At 43.9% G+C, this 20498-nt stretch overlaps 1 protein-coding gene across 1 annotated transcript in view; it reads right to left on the reverse strand.

Annotated features, from left to right (window-relative positions):
• Window positions 1–905: 905 nt before the first annotated feature.
• LOC139376012 (5'-nucleotidase domain-containing protein 3-like) overlaps window positions 906–20498 on the reverse strand; it is an 81175-nt gene continuing 61582 nt past the window's right edge. Inside the window, exons 9-13 of the mRNA XM_071118059.1 lie at window positions 9573–9654; window positions 7829–7915; window positions 7417–7557; window positions 6700–6764; window positions 906–4456 (exon numbers count right to left, since the gene is read on the reverse strand). Of these exons, the coding sequence (XP_070974160.1) occupies window positions 4198–4456; window positions 6700–6764; window positions 7417–7557; window positions 7829–7915; window positions 9573–9654 (634 nt within the window). The 3' untranslated portion in view covers window positions 906–4197. The remainder of the gene's footprint in view (window positions 4457–6699; window positions 6765–7416; window positions 7558–7828; window positions 7916–9572; window positions 9655–20498) is intronic.

The following is a 20498-nucleotide window of genomic DNA, read 5'->3' on the forward strand; positions in this document are numbered from 1 at the left end:
TCTTCACTTTTTCAACCATGAACAATCTCTCTCAAAGAAGAGATAATAGATTTAGAATATACAGATAATAGAATAGATTTAGAATATACAGATAATAGAATAGATTTAGAATATACAGATAATAGAAGATTTAGAATATACAGATAATAGAATAGATTTAGAATATACAGATAATAGAATAGATTTAGAATATACAGATAATAGAATAGATTTAGAATATACAGATAATAGAATAGATTTAGAATATACAGATAATAGAATAGATTTAGAATATACAGATAATAGAATAGATTTAGAATATACAGATAATAGAATAGATTTAGAATATACAGATAATAGAATAGATTTAGAATATACAGATAATAGAATAGATTTAGAATATACAGATAATAGAATAGATTTAGAATATACAGATAATAGAATAGATTTAGAATATACAGATAATAGAATAGATTTAGAATATACAGATAATAGAATAGATTTAGAATATACAGATAATAGAATAGATTTAGAATATACAGATAATAGAATAGATTTAGAATATACAGATAATAGAATAGATTTAGAATATACAGATAATAGAATAGATTTAGAATATACAGATAATAGAATAGATTTAGAATATACAGATAATAGAATAGATTTAGAATATACAGATAATAGAATAGATTTAGAATATACAGATAATAGAATAGATTTAGAATATACAGATAATAGAATAGATTTAGAATATACAGATAATAGAATAGATTTCTCAAACATTCTGACCGTATCATGACAAGAAACAGAAGTTATTTTCTTGTTCGTTTCCCCCACAAAACTAATACAACTCATTTATGAACATTTCAGTGCAAAGTCAATGATTTAAACACAATTTTATATCTAGATTGAAAGCAAGGTTGTTGTTTTTTTTAAAGCAGAATGTTTATGAAAACAAACAAACAAAGAAAAATATAGCCAAGCAACTCAAATACAGCCTAGAAATTACTGGACACAATGATAAATAGATTTGCCCATGAAATACAGCATATGTCCTCTTTTCTATAAAAACAAATAAGAACATTCTGTTGTAAACTGACTGTTCTATCCGTTGTACTAACCACATTGATAGACACCTTAACTAGTAAGGACTATTAATAATGATTAAGCCTTTGTGGAAAGTATGATTTTAGGGTATCTACATTATTACTAAGGTAAATAGAGCCTGTTCTAAAAGACAGAGAGATCGACAGGGCAGTTATAGTGTGCAAAAGCTTAAGGCATTTCAGAGTGTGTCTTGAACATGTCGAATTGTCAAGATATTCAACTCATTAGTTTATATCTCGTCTTTCTCTGTTCTTATTGGTTCAAAGACCACCATTGGTTAAAAGTCCCTTATAACCAACTGTTCCTTTGTTTACACAAACAGGTAACTTCCGAAACCATGGAAACACGGGAGGAAATGGAGGGATACAAAGTATATTGAAAGCAGGTGCTACCACACCGATGTGGTTCCTGAGTTAATTAAGCAATTAACGTCCCATCATGCTTAGGGTCATGTACGGTTGAAGTCGGAAGTTTACATACACTTAGGTTGGAGTCATTAAAACTTGTTTTTCAACCACTCCACAAATTTCTTGTTAACAAACTATAGATTTGGCAAGTAGGTTAGGAAATCTACTTTGTGCATGACACAAGTAATTTTTCCAACAATTGTTTACAGACAGAATATTTCACTGTATCACAATTCCAGTGGGCCAGAAGTTTACATACACTAAGTTGACTGTGCCTTTAAACAGCTTGGAACATTCTAGAAAAGTATGTCATGGCTTTAGAAGCTTCTGATAGGCTAATTGACATAATTTGAGTCAATTGGAGGTGTACCTGTGGATGTATTTCAAGGCCTACCTTCAAACTAAAGGCCTACCTTCAAGCAGAGGCTTGACATCATGGGAAAATCAAAATAAATCAGCCAAAACCTCAGAAAAAAAATTGTAGACCTACACAAGTCTGGTTCATCCTTGGGAGCAATTTCCAAACGCCTGAAGGTACCACATTCATCTGTACAAACAATAGCACGCAAGTATAAACACCATGGGACCACGCGGCCGTCATACCGCTCAGGAAGGAGACGCATTCTGTCTCCTAGAGATGAATGTACTTTGGTGCGGAAAGTGCAAATCAATCCCAGAACAACAGCAAAGGACCTTGTGAAGATGCTGGAGGAAACAGGTAGAAAAGTATCTATATCCACAGTAACAAGTCCTATATGGACATAACCTGAAAGGCCACTTAGCAAGGAAGAAGCCACTGCTCCAAAACCACCATAAAAAAAGCCAGACTACGGTTTGCAACTGCACATGGGGGATCGTACTTTTTGGAGAAATGTCCTCTGGTCTGATGAAATAAAAATAGAACTGTTTGGCCATAATGACCATTATTGTGTTGGGAGGGAAAAGGGGGAGTCTTGCAAGCCGAAGAACACCATCCCAACCGTGAAGCACGGGGGTTGGCAGCATCGTGTTGTGGGGGTGCTTTGCTGCAGGAGGGACTGGTGTAGTTCACAAAATAGATGGCATCATGAGGTGGGACAATTATGTGGATATATTGAAGCAACATCTGAAGACATCAGTCAGGAAGTTAAAGCCTGGTCACAAATAGGTCTTCCAAATGGACAATGGACAAGCATACTTCCAAAGTTGTGGCAAAATGGCTTAAGGACTACAAAGTCAAGGTATTGGAGTGGCCATCTTAAAACCCTGACCTCAATCCTATAGAAAATCTGTTGGCTGAACTGAAAACATTGTGTGCGAGCAACGAGGCCTACAAGCCTGACTCAGTTACACCAGCTCTGTCAGGAGGAATGGGCCACAATTCACCCAACTTATTGTGGAAAGCTTGTGAAAGGCTACCCGAAATGTTTCACCCAAGTTAAACAATTTAAAGGCAATGCTACCAAATACTAATTGAGTCTATGTAAACTTCTGACCCACTGGGAATGTGATGAAAGAAATAAAAGCTGAAAGAAATCATTCTCTCTACTATTGTTCTGACATTTCACATTCTTAAAATAAAGTGGTGATCCTAACTGACCTAAGACAGGGAATTGTTACTAGGATTAAATGTTGAGTTTAAATGTAGTTGGCTAAGGTGTATGTAAACTTCCGACTTCAACTGTATATTGTTTGGATGCAAGTTTTCAGATCTGAGTAAATTGTTATTTGTTTCCATTCTGTATGTGTGTCAAGAACATTCAAGCAAACGTATTGTGTAGTGTTTTGGTATAGCGTACTAAGCTAACCGTACCGCTAGTTTTCAACCTAAAACAGAAATATGGCAGAAATATTTAAGAGTTACTGTTTTAAATTCAACCTACACATATAAAAGCGAGATTATAAAAGCAGAGCAGGTCAGTATTGAAGTTACTGACAGCCGTAAGGTCAACATGATATGACATCAGTGGAAAATAGAGTAAGGTCAACATGAGATGACATCAGTGGAAAATAGAGTAAGGTCAACATGAGATGACATCAGTAGAAAATAGAGTAAGGTCAACATGAGATGAAGTCAGTAGAAAATAGAGTAAGGTCAACATGAGATGACATCAGTAGAAAATAGAGTAAGGTCAACATGAGATGAAGTCAGTAGAAAATAGAGTAAGGTCAACATGAGATGACATCAGTAGAAAATAGAGTAAGGTCAACAGGAGATGACATCAGTGGAAAATAGAGACAGTAAGTCAGAGTCAGCAGAGTCCTGTACGCCATCTTCTACCCCTTTCACTCTACTCAGCTGGCTTGTCTACATATGTTTCAGTATGTTTCAGGTCAGCATGATATGTATGTTTCAGGTCAGCATGATAGAGTGAAACAGGTATTTGAGAGCTCTGTGTCCAGAGCAGGTCAAGACAGAGTGTCACAATGAACCCCTTCCCCCTCTCTACTCAGATCAGGTCTTGGACAGAGTGTCGCAGTGAAACCCGTCCCTTCCCCTCTCTACTCAGATCAGGTCCTGGACAGAGTGTCGCAGTGAAACCCTTCCCTTCTCTATTCAGATTAGGTCAAGACAGAGTGTCACAATGAACCCCTTCCACCTTCCCTCTCTACTTAGATCAGGTCTTGGACGGAGTGTCGCAGTGAAACCCGTCACCCTAGCCTCTCTAGCCCGGACGGGGTGTCACACTGAACCACCCCCCCCCCCCATTCCCTGTTCTACTCTTCAGTTGTGGTTCTGTGGGGGTATGAAGGGCATCTTCAGGGCCCCGGCGCTGGTCTGCTCGGGCCAGAAGGGTGACTCGTGTTGCAGGGGCGTACGACGGGGGAAGAAGGTGTGATGGAAGTCATAGTTGAGCAGACAGCTGAGGGACGCCATGTAGATGTCAGCGAAACGAGACAGGCGGCGGGAGAAGTAGGTGGGGTTGTGGTAGGTCCGGAAGAGACTCCCAAACTGGCCGTTGAAGATGTCCTTTGTCTGCGATCTGTTGTTTGACGAAAGATGTACAATATTGTTAGTGCTCGTTTTGCATGTTAAGAGAAATATCTGTAAAAAAAGAGAGAAAGTAAGTTTAAAAACACTAATTATCCTCTCAAACATTTAATGGGTACAGCCACCTATAGGGAACTATGGGCAAGACTTTATTTGAAGGGAAGCTACATAAAGGAACTAACAATATAGTATATAACTAACAATATAGCATATAACTACAGTGCCTTGCGAAAGTATTCGGCCCCCTTGAACTTTGCGACCTTTTGCCACATTTCAGGCTTCAAACATAAAGATATAAAACTGTATTTTTTTGTGAAGAATCAACAACAAGTGGGACACAATCATGAAGTGGAACGATATTTATTGGATATTTCAAACTTTTTTAACAAATCAAAAACTGAAAAATTGGGCGTGCAAAATTATTCAGCCCCTTTACTTTCAGTGCAGCAAACTCTCTCCAGAAGTTCAGTGAGGATCTCTGAATGATCCAATGTTGACCTAAATGACTAATGATGATAAATACAATCCACCTGTGTGTAATAAAGTCTCCGTATAAATGCACCTGCACTGTGATAGTCTCAGAGGTCCGTTAAAAGCGCAGAGAGCATCATGAAGAACAAGGAACACACCAGGCAGGTCCTGTTGTGAAGAAGTTTAAAGCTGGATTTGGATACAAAAAGATTTCCCAAGCTTTAAACATCCCAAGGAGCACTGTGCAAGCGATAATATTGAAATGGAAGGAGTATCAGACCACTGCAAATTTACCAAGACCTGGCCGTCCCTCTAAACTTTCAGCTCATACAAGGAGAAGACTGATCAGAGATGCAGCCAAGAGGCCCATGATCACTCTGGATGAACTGCAGAGATCTACAGCTGAGGTGGGAGACACCTGGGAGCCACCTGGGAGACACACCAAACATGTGGAAGAAGGTGCTCTGGTCAGATGAAAGCAAAATTGAACTTTTTGACAACAATGCAAAACGTTATGTTTGGCGTAAAAGCAACACAGCTCATCACCCTGAACACACCATCCCCACTGTCAAACATGGTGGTGGCAGCATCATGGTTTGGGCCTGCTTTTCTTCAGCAGGGACAGGGAAGATGGTTAAAATTGATGGGAAGATGGATGGAGCCAAATACAGGACCATTCTGGAAGAAAACCTGATGGAGTCTGCAAAAGACCTGAGACTGGGACGGAGATTTGTCTTCCAACAAGACAATGATCCAAAACATAAAGCAAAATCTACAATGGAATGGTTCAAAAATAAACATATCCAGGTGTTAGAATGGCCAAGTCAAAGTCCAGACCTGAATCCAATCGAGAATCTGTGGAAAGAACTGAAAACTGCTGTTCACAAATGCTCTCCATCCAACCTCAATGAGCTCGAGCTGTTTTGCAAGGAGGAATGGGAAAAAATGTCAGTCTCTCGATGTGCAAAACTGATAGAGACATACCCCAAGCGACTTACAGCTGTAATCGCAGCAAAAGGTGGCGCTACAAAGTATTAACTTAAGGGGGCTGAATAATTTTGCACGCCCAATTTTTCAGTTTTTGATTTGTTAAAAAAGTTTGAAATATCCAATAAATGTTGTTCCACTTCATGATTGTGTCCCACTTGTTGTTGATTCTTCACAAAAAAATACAGTTTTATATCTTTATGTTTGAAGCCTGAAATGTGGCAAAAGGTCGCAAAGTTCAAGGGGGCCGAATACTTTCGCAAGGCACTGTAACAATATAGCATATAACAACTAACAATATAGCATATAACAACTAACAACATAGCATATAACAACTAACAATGTTGCATATAACAACTAACAACATAGCATATAACAACTAACAATATAGCATATAACAACTAACAATATAGCATATAACAACTAACAATATAGCATATAACAACTAACAATATAGCATATAACAACATAGCATATAACAACTAGCAATATAGCATATAACAACTAACAATATAGCATATAACAACTAACAATATAGCATATAACAACTAACAACATAGCACAAACAACTAACAATATAGCATATAACAACTAACAATATAGCATATAACAACTAACAATATAGCATATAACAACTAACAACATAGCATATAACAACTAACAATATAGCATATAACAACTAACAATATAGCATATAACAACTAACAATATAGCATATAACAACTAATAATATAGCATATATATATATATATACATAAGCTCTTCCCCCAATGGTACCTCATGGCTTCTCTCTCTTCGATCCACTCCTGGACGACAGCTTGAGAAGCTGGATCTCTGTGGACCTGGAAGGGAGGGAGGAGAGAATGTATGCTGTACGTACTGAGACTACATATCTGTGGTGCTGGGAAGGAGGGAGGAGAGAATGTATGCTGTACGTACTGAGACTACATATCTGTGGTGCTGGAAGGGAGGGAGGAGAGAATGTATGCTGTACGTACTGAGACTACATATCTGTGGTGCTGGAAGGGAGGGAGGAGAGAATGTATGCTGTACGTACTGAGACTACATATCTGTGGTGCTGGGAAGGAGGGAGGAGAGAATGTATGCTGTACGTACTGAGACTACATATCTGTGGTGCTGGGAAGGAGGGAGGAGATAATGCATGCTGTACGTACTGAGACTACATGTCTGTGGTGCTGGGAAGGAGGGAGGAGAGAATGTATGCTGTACATACTGAGACTACATATCTGTGGTGCTGGGAAGGAGGGAGGAGATACTGTATGCTGTACATACTGAGACTACATATCTGTGGTGCTGGGAAGGAGGGAGGAGATAATGTATGCTGTACGTACTGAGACTACATGTCTGTGGCGCTGGGAAGGAGGGAGCAAAGTAGACGCTCTTTAGGTTCATAGCTGCAGACATAGAGCAGACAGACAGACAGACAGACAGACACCCACCCACCCACCCACACCTCCTCCCACCCCCACCTACCTGCATGTGTTCTATCAGCCCAGTCAGACCCTGTAACCAGGTCATCAGGTGAACACATTCCTCAGTGTTCATGATCTTGATCTCTTTCCTCAGCTCAGGGATGATGGCGCCAGTCCTCCAGCCGTGCTTCAGGGTCAGGTCCTACACACCCACATATAACACATGGATTTATAGAAACCTTTTTCTCAAACCTGAGGAGTCGATAAACCACAGAACAACTCAAATACCTCTGTTTCGGTAACAGGCCAGCCAATCATGGGCTGACCTTTCGTTTTTATTTTTTTTTAAACGCTACTTAACTAAAAACCTATATATTAATATCTGACCGTGTCGTTTCTATGATGGTGTGAACATTTTCTAAGATCATTTTAAATATTAACCTATGCAGTGTAAAAGCAATGGTTAGACTTACTGCCAGGTCACTGTAAATGTGATCTCCAAAGTACAACACCTTGGACCCCCTCCAGCCAGTCAGTCTCAGGAACTCATAGAGGTTTCCCTGCAGAACAAAGAAAACAGTCAGTTATTCCCAGAGCTACATCTCTAGAACAGTAGTTGTCAACCTTTTTTTGGTTACTTCACCACCGAATGATTACATTGTGCTCTGTCCTGTACTTGGACCCCTGAAGTACCCCCTCTTGTGCATTCTACTGTAAGCCTATAGTCTCATGTGTCTTCTCAAGAACCACCTTGTGAATAGACCAAGTACATCAGGGGTCCTAGTACATCATGGGTCCTAGTACATCAGGGGTCCTAGTACATCAGGGGTCCTAGTACATCAGGGGTCCTAGTGCATCAGGGGTCCTAGTGCATCAAGGGTTCAAGTACATCAGGGGTCCTAGTACATCAGGGGTCCTAGTACATCAGGGGTCCTAGTACATCAGGGGTCCAAGTACATCAGGGGTCCTAGTGCATCAGGGGTCCAAGTACATCAGGGGTCCTAGTACATCAGGGGTCCTAGTACACCAGGGGTCCTAGTACATCAGGGGTCCTAGTACATCAGGGGTCCAAGTACACCAGGGGTCCAAGTACACCAGGGGTCCTAGTACACCAGGGGTCCAAGTACACCAGGGGTCCTAGTACATCTGGGGTCCTAGTACATCTGGGGTCCTAGTACACCAGGGGTCCTAGTACATCAGGGGTCCTAGTACATCAGGGGTCCTAGTACATCAGGGGTACAAGTACATCTGGGGTACAAGTACATCTGGGGTCCTAGTACATCTGGGGTCCTAGTACATCAGGGGTCCAAGTACATCAGGGGTACAAGTACATCTGGGGTACAAGTACATCTGGGGTCCTAGTACATCAGGGGTCCAAGTACATCAGGGGTACAAGTACATCAGGGGTCCTAGTACATCAGGGGTACAAGTACATCAGGCGTCCTAGTACATATGGGGTCCTAGTACATCAGGGGTCCTAGTACATCAGGGGTCCTAGTACATCAGGGGTCCTAGTACATCGGGGGTCCTAGTACATCAGGAGTCCTAGTGCATCAGGGGTCCTAGTGCATCAGGGGTCCTAGTGCATCAAGGGTTCAAGTACATCAGGGGTCCTAGTACATCAGGGGTCCTAGTGCATCAGGGGTCCAAGTACCACAGGGGGCCAAGTACCATTCAAGTACATCAGGGGTCCTAGTGCATCAGGCGTCCTAGTGCATCAGGGGTCCTAGTGCATCAGGGGTCCTAGTACATCAGGGGTCCTAGTGCATCAGGGGTTCAAGTACCACAGGGGTCCTAGTACATCAGGGGTCCTAGTACATCAGGGGTCCTAGTACATCAGGGGTCCTAGTACATCAGGATTCCAAGTGCATCAGGGGTCCTAGTGCATCAGGGGTCCTAGTGCATCAAGGGTCCTAGTACATCAGGGGTCCTAGTGCATCAGGGGTCCAAGTACCACAGGGGGCCAAGTACCATTTAAGTACATCAGGGGTCCTAGTGCATCAGGGGTCCTAGTGCATCAGGGGTCCTAGTACATCAGGGGTCCTAGTGCATCAGGGGTTCAAGTACCACAGGGGTCCTAGTACATCAGGGGTCCTAGTACACCAGGGGTCCTAGTACACCAGGGGTCCTAGTACATCAGGGGTCCTAGTGCATCAGGGGTTCAAGTACCACAGGGGTCCTAGTAGAAAGACTGCTCTAGAACCGTTTTCCATATACCTGTTTGTAGATTTTCCCCTTCTCCAGCTTGTGAATCCTGTCCCAATGCAGCACCCCTTTATCTGTCACTCGCCTGAAGGGCCTAGGAAGGACAGGGGAAGACAAACGTCAGAACACACAGTGGAGGTCAACTGGACCTGACAAACGTCAGAAACACAGTGGAGACCAACTGGACATGACAAATGTCAGAAACACACAGTGGAGGTCAACTGAATCTGACAAACGTCAGAACACACAGTGGAGGTCAACTGAACATGACAAACGTCAGAACACACAGTAGAGGTCAACTGGACATGACAAACGTCAGAACACACAGTGGAGGTCAACTGGACATGACAAACGTCAGAAACACACAGTGGAGGTCAACTGAACATGACAAACGTCAGAACACACAGTAGAGGTCAACTGGACATGACAAACGTCAGAAACACAGTGGAGGTCAACTGGACATGACAAACGTCAGAAACACAGTGGAGGTCAACTGGACATGACAAACGTCAGAACACACAGTGGAGGTCAACTGGACATGACAAACGTCAGAACACACAGTAGAGGTCAACTGGACATGCCAAACGTCAGAAACACACAGTGGAGGTCAACTGGACATGACAAACGTCAGAACATACAGTGGAGGTCAACTGGACATGACAAAAGTCAGAACACACAGTGGAGGTCAACTGGACATGACAAACGTCAGAAACACAGTGGAGGTCAACTGGACATGACAAACGTCAGAACACACAGTGGAGGTAACACACTGGACATGAACCTGACAAACGTCAGAAACACAGTGGAGGTCAACTGGACATGACAAACGTCAGAACACACAGTGGAGGTCAACTGGACATGACAAACGTCAGAACACACAGTAGAGGTCAACTGGACATGACAAACGTCAGAAACACAGTGGAGGTCAACTGGACATGACAAACGTCAGAAACACACAGTGGAGGTCAACTGGACATGACAAACGTCAGAACACACAGTGGAGGTCAACTGGACATGACAAACGTCAGAAACACAGTGGAGGTCAACTGGACATGACAAACGTCAGAAACACACAGTAGAGGTCAACTGAACCTGACAAACGTCAGAAACACACAGTGGAGGTCAACTGAACATGACAAACATCAGAACACACAGTAGAGGTCAACTGAACATGACAAACGTCAGAACACACAGTGGAGGTCAACTGGACATGACAAACGTCAGAACACACAGTAGAGGTCAACTGGACATGACAAACAAACGTCAGAACACACAGTAGAGGTCAACTGGACATGACAAACGTCAGAAACACACAGTGGAGGTCAACTGAACATGACAAACGTCAGAACACACAGTGGAGGTCAACTGGACATGACAAACGTCAGAAACACACAGTGGAGGTCAACTGAACATGACAAACGTCAGAACACACAGTGGAGGTCAACTGGACATGACAAACGTCAGAACACACAGTAGAGGTCAACTGAACATGACAAACGTCAGAACACACAGTAGAGGTCAACTGGACATGACAAACGTCAGAAACACACAGTGGAGGTCAACTGAACATGACAAACGCCAGAACACACAGTGGAGGTCAACTGAACATGACAAACGTCAGAACACACAGTAGAGGTCAACTGGACATGAAAACGTCAGAACACACAGTGGAGGTCAACTGGACATGACAAACGTCAGAAACACACAGTGGAGGTCAACTGAACATGACAAACGTCAGAAACACACAGTGGAGGTCAACTGGACATGACAAACGTCAGAACATACAGTGGAGGTCAACTGGACATGACAAACGTCAGAACACACAGTGGAGGTCAACTGGACATGACAAACAAACGTCAGAACACACAGTGGAGGTCAACTGAACATGACAAACAAACGTCAGAACACACAGTAGAGGTCAACTGGACATGACAAACGTCAGAAACACAGTGGAGGTCAACTGGACATGACAAACGTCAGAAACACAGTGGAGGTCAACTGGACATGACAAACAAACGTCAGAACACACAGTGGAGGTCAACTGAACCTGACAAACGTCAGAACACACAGTGGAGGTCAACTGAACCTGACAAACGTCAGAAACACAGTGGAGGTCAACTGGACATGACAAACGTCAGAAACACAGTGGAGGTCAACTGGACATGACAAACGTCAGAACACACAGTGGAGGTCAACTGGACATGACAAACGTCAGAACACACAGTAGAGGTCAACTGGACATGACAAACGTCAGAAACACAGTGGAGGTCAACTGGACATGACAAACGTCAGAAACACACAGTGGAGGTCAACTGGACATGACAAACGTCAGAACACACAGTAGAGGTCAACTGAACATGACAAACAAACGTCAGAACACACAGTAGAGGTCAACTGAACATGACAAACAAACGTCAGAACACACAGTAGAGGTCAACTGGACATGACAAACGTCAGAAACACAGTGGAGGTCAACTGGACATGACAAACGTCAGAACACACAGTGGAGGTCAACTGAACATGACAAATGTCAGAAACACAGTGGAGGTCAACTGGACATGACAAACGTCAGAAACACACAGTAGAGGTCAACTGAACCTGACAAACGTCAGAAACACACAGTGGAGGTCAACTGAACATGACAAACATCAGAACACACAGTAGAGGTCAACTGAACATGACAAACGTCAGAACACACAGTGGAGGTCAACTGGACATGACAAACGTCAGAACACACAGTAGAGGTCAACTGGACATGACAAACAAACGTCAGAACACACAGTAGAGGTCAACTGGACATGACAAACGTCAGAAACACACAGGGGAGGTCAACTGAACATGACAAACGTCAGAACACACAGTGGAGGTCAACTGGACATGACAAACAAACGTCAGAACACACAGTAGAGGTCAACTGAACATGACAAACGTCAGAACACACAGTAGAGGTCAACTGGACATGACAAACGTCAGAAACACACAGTGGAGGTCAACTGAACATGACAAACGCCAGAACACACAGTGGAGGTCAACTGAACATGACAAACGTCAGAACACACAGTAGAGGTCAACTGGACATGAAACACGTCAGAACACACAGTGGAGGTCAACTGGACATGACAAACGTCAGAAACACACAGTGGAGGTCAACTGAACATGACAAACGTCAGAAACACACAGTGGAGGTCAACTGGACATGACAAACGTCAGAACATACAGTGGAGGTCAACTGGACATGACAAACGTCAGAACACACAGTGGAGGTCAACTGGACATGACAAACGTCAGAAACACAGTGGAGGTCAACTGGACATGACAAACAAACGTCAGAACACACAGTGGAGGTCAACTGAACCTGACAAACGTCAGAACACACAGTGGAGGTCAACTGAACCTGACAAACGTCAGAAACACAGTGGAGGTCAACTGGACATGACAAACGTCAGAAACACAGTGGAGGTCAACTGGACATGACAAACGTCAGAACACACAGTGGAGGTCAACTGGACATGACAAACGTCAGAACACACAGTAGAGGTCAACTGGACATGACAAACGTCAGAAACACAGTGGAGGTCAACTGGACATGACAAACGTCAGAAACACACAGTGGAGGTCAACTGGACATGACAAACGTCAGAACACACAGTAGAGGTCAACTGAACATGACAAACAAACGTCAGAACACACAGTAGAGGTCAACTGAACATGACAAACAAACGTCAGAACACACAGTAGAGGTCAACTGGACATGACAAACGTCAGAAACACAGTGGAGGTCAACTGGACATGACAAACGTCAGAACACACAGTGGAGGTCAACTGAACATAACAAATGTCAGAAACACAGTGGAGGTCAACTGGACATGACAAACGTCAGAAACACACAGTAGAGGTCAACTGAACCTGACAAACGTCAGAAACACACAGTGGAGGTCAACTGAACATGACAAACATCAGAACACACAGTAGAGGTCAACTGAACATGACAAACGTCAGAACACACAGTGGAGGTCAACTGGACATGACAAACGTCAGAACACACAGTAGAGGTCAACTGGACATGACAAACAAACGTCAGAACACACAGTAGAGGTCAACTGGACATGACAAACGTCAGAAACACACAGGGGAGGTCAACTGAACATGACAAACGTCAGAACACACAGTGGAGGTCAACTGGACATGACAAACAAACGTCAGAACACACAGTGGAGGTCAACTGAACATGACAAACAAACGTCAGAACACACAGTAGAGGTCAACTGGACATGACAAACGTCAGAAACACACAGTGGAGGTCAACTGGACATGACAAACGTCAGAAACACACAGTGGAGGTCAACTGGACATGACAAACGTCAGAAACACACAGTGGAGGTCAACTGGACATGACAAACGTCAGAAACACACAGTGGAGGTCAACTGGACATGACAAACGTCAGAAACACACAGTGGAGGTCAACTGAACATGACAAACGTCAGAAACACAGTGGAGGTCAACTGGACATGACAAACGTCAGAACACACAGTAGAGGTCAACTGGACATGAAACACGTCAGAACACACAGTGGAGGTCAACTGGACATGACAAACGTCAGAAACACACAGTGGAGGTCAACTGAACATGACAAACGTCAGAACACACAGTAGAGGTCAACTGGACATGACAAACGTCAGAACACACAGTGGAGGTCAACTGGACATGACAAACGTCAGAACACACAGTGGAGGTCAAGACATGACAAACGTCAGAAACACACAGTGGAGGGACATGACAAACGTCAGAACACACAGTGGAGGTCAACTGGACATGACAAACGTCAGAACACACAGTGGAGGTCAACTGGACATGACAAACGTCAGAAACACACAGTGGAGGTCAACTGGACATGACAAACGTCAGAACATACAGTGGAGGTCAACTGGACATGACAAACGTCAGAACACACAGTGGAGGTCAACTGGACATGACAAATGTCAGAAAACACAGTGGAGGTCAACTGGACATGACAAACAAATGTCAGAACACACAGTGGAGGTCAACTGAACCTGACAAACGTCAGAACACACAGTGGAGGTCAACTGAACCTGACAAACGTCAGAAACACAGTGGAGGTCAACTGGACATGACAAACGTCAGAAACACAGTGGAGGTCAATTGGACATGACAAACGTCAGAACACACAGTGGAGGTCAACTGGACATGACAAACGTCAGAACACACAGTAGAGGTCAACTGGACATGACAAACGTCAGAAACACAGTGGAGGTCAACTGGACATGACAAACGTCAGAAACACACAGTGGAGGTCAACTGGACATGACAAACGTCAGAACACACAGTAGAGGTCAACTGAACATGACAAACAAACGTCAGAACACACAGTAGAGGTCAACTGAACATGACAAACAAACGTCAGAACACACAGTAGAGGTCAACTGGACATGACAAACGTCAGAAACACAGTGGAGGTCAACTGGACATGACAAACGTCAGAACACACAGTGGAGGTCAACTGAACATGACAAACGTCAGAAACACAGTGGAGGTCAACTGGACATGACAAACGTCAGAAACACACAGTAGAGGTCAACTGAACCTGACAAACGTCAGAAACACACAGTGGAGGTCAACTGAACATGACAAACATCAGAACACACAGTAGAGGTCAACTGAACATGACAAACGTCAGAACACACAGTGGAGGTCAACTGGACATGACAAACGTCAGAACACACAGTAGAGGTCAACTGGACATGACAAACAAACGTCAGAACACACAGTAGAGGTCAACTGGACATGACAAACGTCAGAAACACACAGTGGAGGTCAACTGAACATGACAAACGTCAGAACACACAGTGGAGGTCAACTGGACATGACAAACAAACGTCAGAACACACAGTAGAGGTCAACTGGACATGACAAACGTCAGAAACACACAGTGGAGGTCAACTGAACATGACAAACAAACGTCAGAACACACAGTGGAGGTCAACTGGACATGACAAACGTCAGAACACACAGTGGAGGTCAACTGGACATGACAAACAAACGTCAGAACACACAGTAGAGGTCAACTGGACATGACAAACGTCAGAAACACACAGTGGAGGTCAACTGGACATGACAAACGTCAGAAACACACAGTGGAGGTCAACTGGACATGACAAACGTCAGAAACACACAGTGGAGGTCAACTGGACATGACAAACGTCAGAAACACAGTAGAGGTCAACTGAACCTGACAAACGTCAGAAACACAGTGGAGGTCAACTGAACATGACAAACGTCAGAACACATAGTGGAGGTCAACTGGACATGACAAACGTCAGAACACACAGTAGAGGTCAACTGGACATGACAAACAAACGTCAGAACACACAGTAGAGGTCAACTGGACATGACAAACGTCAGAACACACAGTGGAGGTCAACTGAACATGACAAACGTCAGAACACACAGTGGAGGTCAACTGGACATGACAAACGTCAGAACACACAGTGGAGGTCAACTGAACATGACAAACAAACGTCAGAACACACAGTAGAGGTCAACTGGACATGACAAACGTCAGAAACACACAGTGGAGGTCAACTGAACATGACAAACAAACGTCAGAACACACAGTGGAGGTCAACTGGACATGACAAACGTCAGAACACACAGTGGAGGTCAACTGAACATGACAAACACACGTCAGAACACACAGTAGAGGTCAACTGGACATGACAAACGTCAGAAACACACAGTGGAGGTCAACTGGACATGACAAACGTCAGAAACACACAGTGGAGGTCAACTGGACATGACAAACGTCAGAAACACACAGTGGAGGTCAACTGGACATGACAAACGTCAGAAACACACAGTGGAGGTCAACTGGACATGACAAACGTCAGAAACACACAGTGGAGGTCAACTGAACATGACAAACGTCAGAAACACAGTGGAGGTCAACTGGACATGACAAACGTCAGAACACACAGTAGAGGTCAACTGGACATGAAACACGTCAGAACACACAGTGGAGGTCAACTGGACATGACAAACGTCAGAAACACACAGTGGAGGTCAACTGAACATGACAAACGTCAGAACACACAGTAGAGGTCAACTGGACATGACAAACGTCAGAACACACAGTGGAGGTCAACTGGACATGACAAACGTCAGAAACACAGTGGAGGTCAACTGGACATGACAAACGTCAGAAACACACAGTGGAGGTCAACTGGACATGACAAACGTCAGAAACACACAGTGGAGGTCAACTGAACCTGACAAACGTCAGAACATACAGTGGAGGTCAACTGGACATGACAAACGTCAGAAACACACAGTGGAGGTCAACTGGACATGACAAACGTCAGAACATACAGTGGAGGTCAACTGGACATGACAAACGTCAGAACACACAGTGGAGGTCAACTGGACATGACAAACGTCAGAAACACAGTGGAGGTCAACTGGACATGACAAACAAACGTCAGAACACACAGTGGAGGTCAACTGAACCTGACAAACGTCAGAACACACAGTGGAGGTCAACTGAACCTGACAAACGTCAGAAACACAGTGGAGGTCAACTGGACATGACAAACGTCAGAAACACAGTGGAGGTCAACTGGACATGACAAACGTCAGAACACACAGTGGAGGTCAACTGGACATGACAAACGTCAGAACACACAGTAGAGGTCAACTGGACATGACAAACGTCAGAAACACAGTGGAGGTCAACTGGACATGACAAACGTCAGAAACACACAGTGGAGGTCAACTGGACATGACAAACGTCAGAACACACAGTAGAGGTCAACTGAACATGACAAACAAACGTCAGAACACACAGTAGAGGTCAACTGAACATGACAAACAAACGTCAGAACACACAGTAGAGGTCAACTGGACATGACAAACGTCAGAAACACAGTGGAGGTCAACTGGACATGACAAACGTCAGAACACACAGTGGAGGTCAACTGAACATGACAAATGTCAGAAACACAGTGGAGGTCAACTGGACATGACAAACGTCAGAAACACACAGTAGAGGTCAACTGAACCTGACAAACGTCAGAAACACACAGTGGAGGTCAACTGAACATGACAAACATCAGAACACACAGTAGAGGTCAACTGAACATGACAAACGTCAGAACACACAGTGGAGGTCAACTGGACATGACAAACGTCAGAACACACAGTAGAGGTCAACTGGACATGACAAACAAACGTCAGAACACACAGTAGAGGTCAACTGGACATGACAAACGTCAGAAACACACAGTGGAGGTCAACTGAACATGACAAACGTCAGAACACACAGTGGAGGTCAACTGGACATGACAAACAAACGTCAGAACACACAGTAGAGGTCAACTGGACATGACAAACGTCAGAAACACACAGTGGAGGTCAACTGAACATGACAAACAAACGTCAGAACACACAGTGGAGGTCAACTGGACATGACAAACGTCAGAACACACAGTGGAGGTCAACTGGACATGACAAACAAACGTCAGAACACACAGTAGAGGTCAACTGGACATGACAAACGTCAGAAACACACAGTGGAGGACAACTGGACATGACAAACGTCAGAAACACACAGTGGAGGTCAACTGGACATGACAAACGTCAGAAACACACAGTGGAGGTCAACTGGACATGACAAACGTCAGAAACACAGTAGAGGTCAACTGAACCTGACAAACGTCAGAAACACAGTGGAGGTCAACTGAACATGACAAACGTCAGAACACATAGTGGAGGTCAACTGGACATGACAAACGTCAGAACACACAGTAGAGGTCAACTGGACATGACAAACAAACGTCAGAACACACAGTAGAGGTCAACTGGACATGACAAACGTCAGAAACACACAGTGGAGGTCAACTGAACATGACAAACGTCAGAACACACAGTGGAGGTCAACTGGACATGACAAACGTCAGAACACACAGTGGAGGTCAACTGAACATGACAAACAAACGTCAGAACACACAGTAGAGGTCAACTGGACATGACAAACGTCAGAAACACACAGTGGAGGTCAACTGAACATGACAAACAAACGTCAGAACACACAGTGGAGGTCAACTGGACATGACAAACGTCAGAACACACAGTGGAGGTCAACTGAACATGACAAACAAACGTCAGAACACACAGTAGAGGTCAACTGGACATGACAAACGTCAGAAACACACAGTGGAGGTCAACTGGACATGACAAACGTCAGAAACACACAGTGGAGGTCAACTGGACATGACAAACGTCAGAAACACACAGTGGAGGTCAACTGAACATGACAAACGTCAGAAACACAGTGGAGGTCAACTGGACATGACAAACGTCAGAACACACAGTAGAGGTCAACTGGACATGACAAACAAACGTCAGAACACACAGTAGAGGTCAACTGGACATGACAAACGTCAGAAACACACAGTGGAGGTCAACTGAACATGACAAACGTCAGAACACACAGTGGAGGTCAACTGGACATGACAAACGTCAGAAACACACAGTGGAGGTCAACTGAACATGACAAACGTCAGAACACACAGTGGAGGTCAACTGGACATGACAAACGTCAGAACACACAGTAGAGGTCAACTGAACATGACAAACGTCAGAACACACAGTAGAGGTCAACTGGACATGACAAACGTCAGAAACACACAGTGGAGGTCAACTGAACATGACAAACGCCAGAACACACAGTGGAGGTCAACTGAACATGACAAACGTCAGAACACACAGTAGAGGTCAACTGGACATGAAACACGTCAGAACACACAGTGGAGGTCAACTGGACATGACAAACGTCAAAAACACACAGTGGAGGTCAACTGAACATGACAAACGTCAGAACACACAGTAGAGGTCAACTGGACATGACAAACGTCAGAACACACAGTGGAGGTCAACTGGACATGACAAACGTCAGAAACACAGTGGAGGTCAACTGGACATGACAAACGTCAGAAACACACAGTGGAGGTCAACTGAACCTGACAAACGTCAGAACATACAGTGGAGGTCAACTGGACATGACAAACGTCAGAAACACACAGTGGAGGTCAACTGGACATGACAAACGTCAGAACATACAGTGGAGATCAACTGGACATGACAAACGTCAGAACACACAGTGGAGGTCAACTGGACATGACAAACGTCAGAAACACAGTGGAGGTCAACTGGACATGACAAACAAACGTCAGAACACACAGTGGAGGTCAACTGAACCTGACAAACGTCAGAACACACAGTGGAGGTCAACTGAACCTGACAAACGTCAGAAACACAGTGGAGGTCAACTGGACATGACAAACGTCAGAAACACAGTGGAGGTCAACTGGACATGACAAACGTCAGAACACACAGTAGAGGTCAACTGGACATGACAAACGTCAGAAACACAGTGGAGGTCAACTGGACATGACAAACGTCAGAAACACACAGTGGAGGTCAACTGGACATGACAAACGTCAGAACACACAGTAGAGGTCAACTGAACATGACAAACAAACGTCAGAACACACAGTAGAGGTCAACTGAACATGACAAACAAACGTCAGAACACACAGTAGAGGTCAACTGGACATGACAAACGTCAGAAACACAGTGGAGGTCAACTGGACATGACAAACGTCAGAACACACAGTGGAGGTCAACTGAACATGACAAACGTCAGAAACACACAGTAGAGGTCAACTGAACCTGACAAACGTCAGAAACACACAGTGGAGGTCAACTGAACATGACAAACATCAGAACACACAGTAGAGGTCAACTGAACATGACAAACGTCAGAACACACAGTGGAGGTCAACTGGACATGACAAACGTCAGAACACACAGTAGAGGTCAACTGGACATGACAAACAAACGTCAGAACACACAGTAGAGGTCAA

This window comes from Oncorhynchus clarkii, chromosome 2 (assembly GCF_045791955.1).
Source record: "Oncorhynchus clarkii lewisi isolate Uvic-CL-2024 chromosome 2, UVic_Ocla_1.0, whole genome shotgun sequence".
NCBI lineage: Eukaryota > Metazoa > Chordata > Actinopteri > Salmoniformes > Salmonidae > Oncorhynchus > Oncorhynchus clarkii.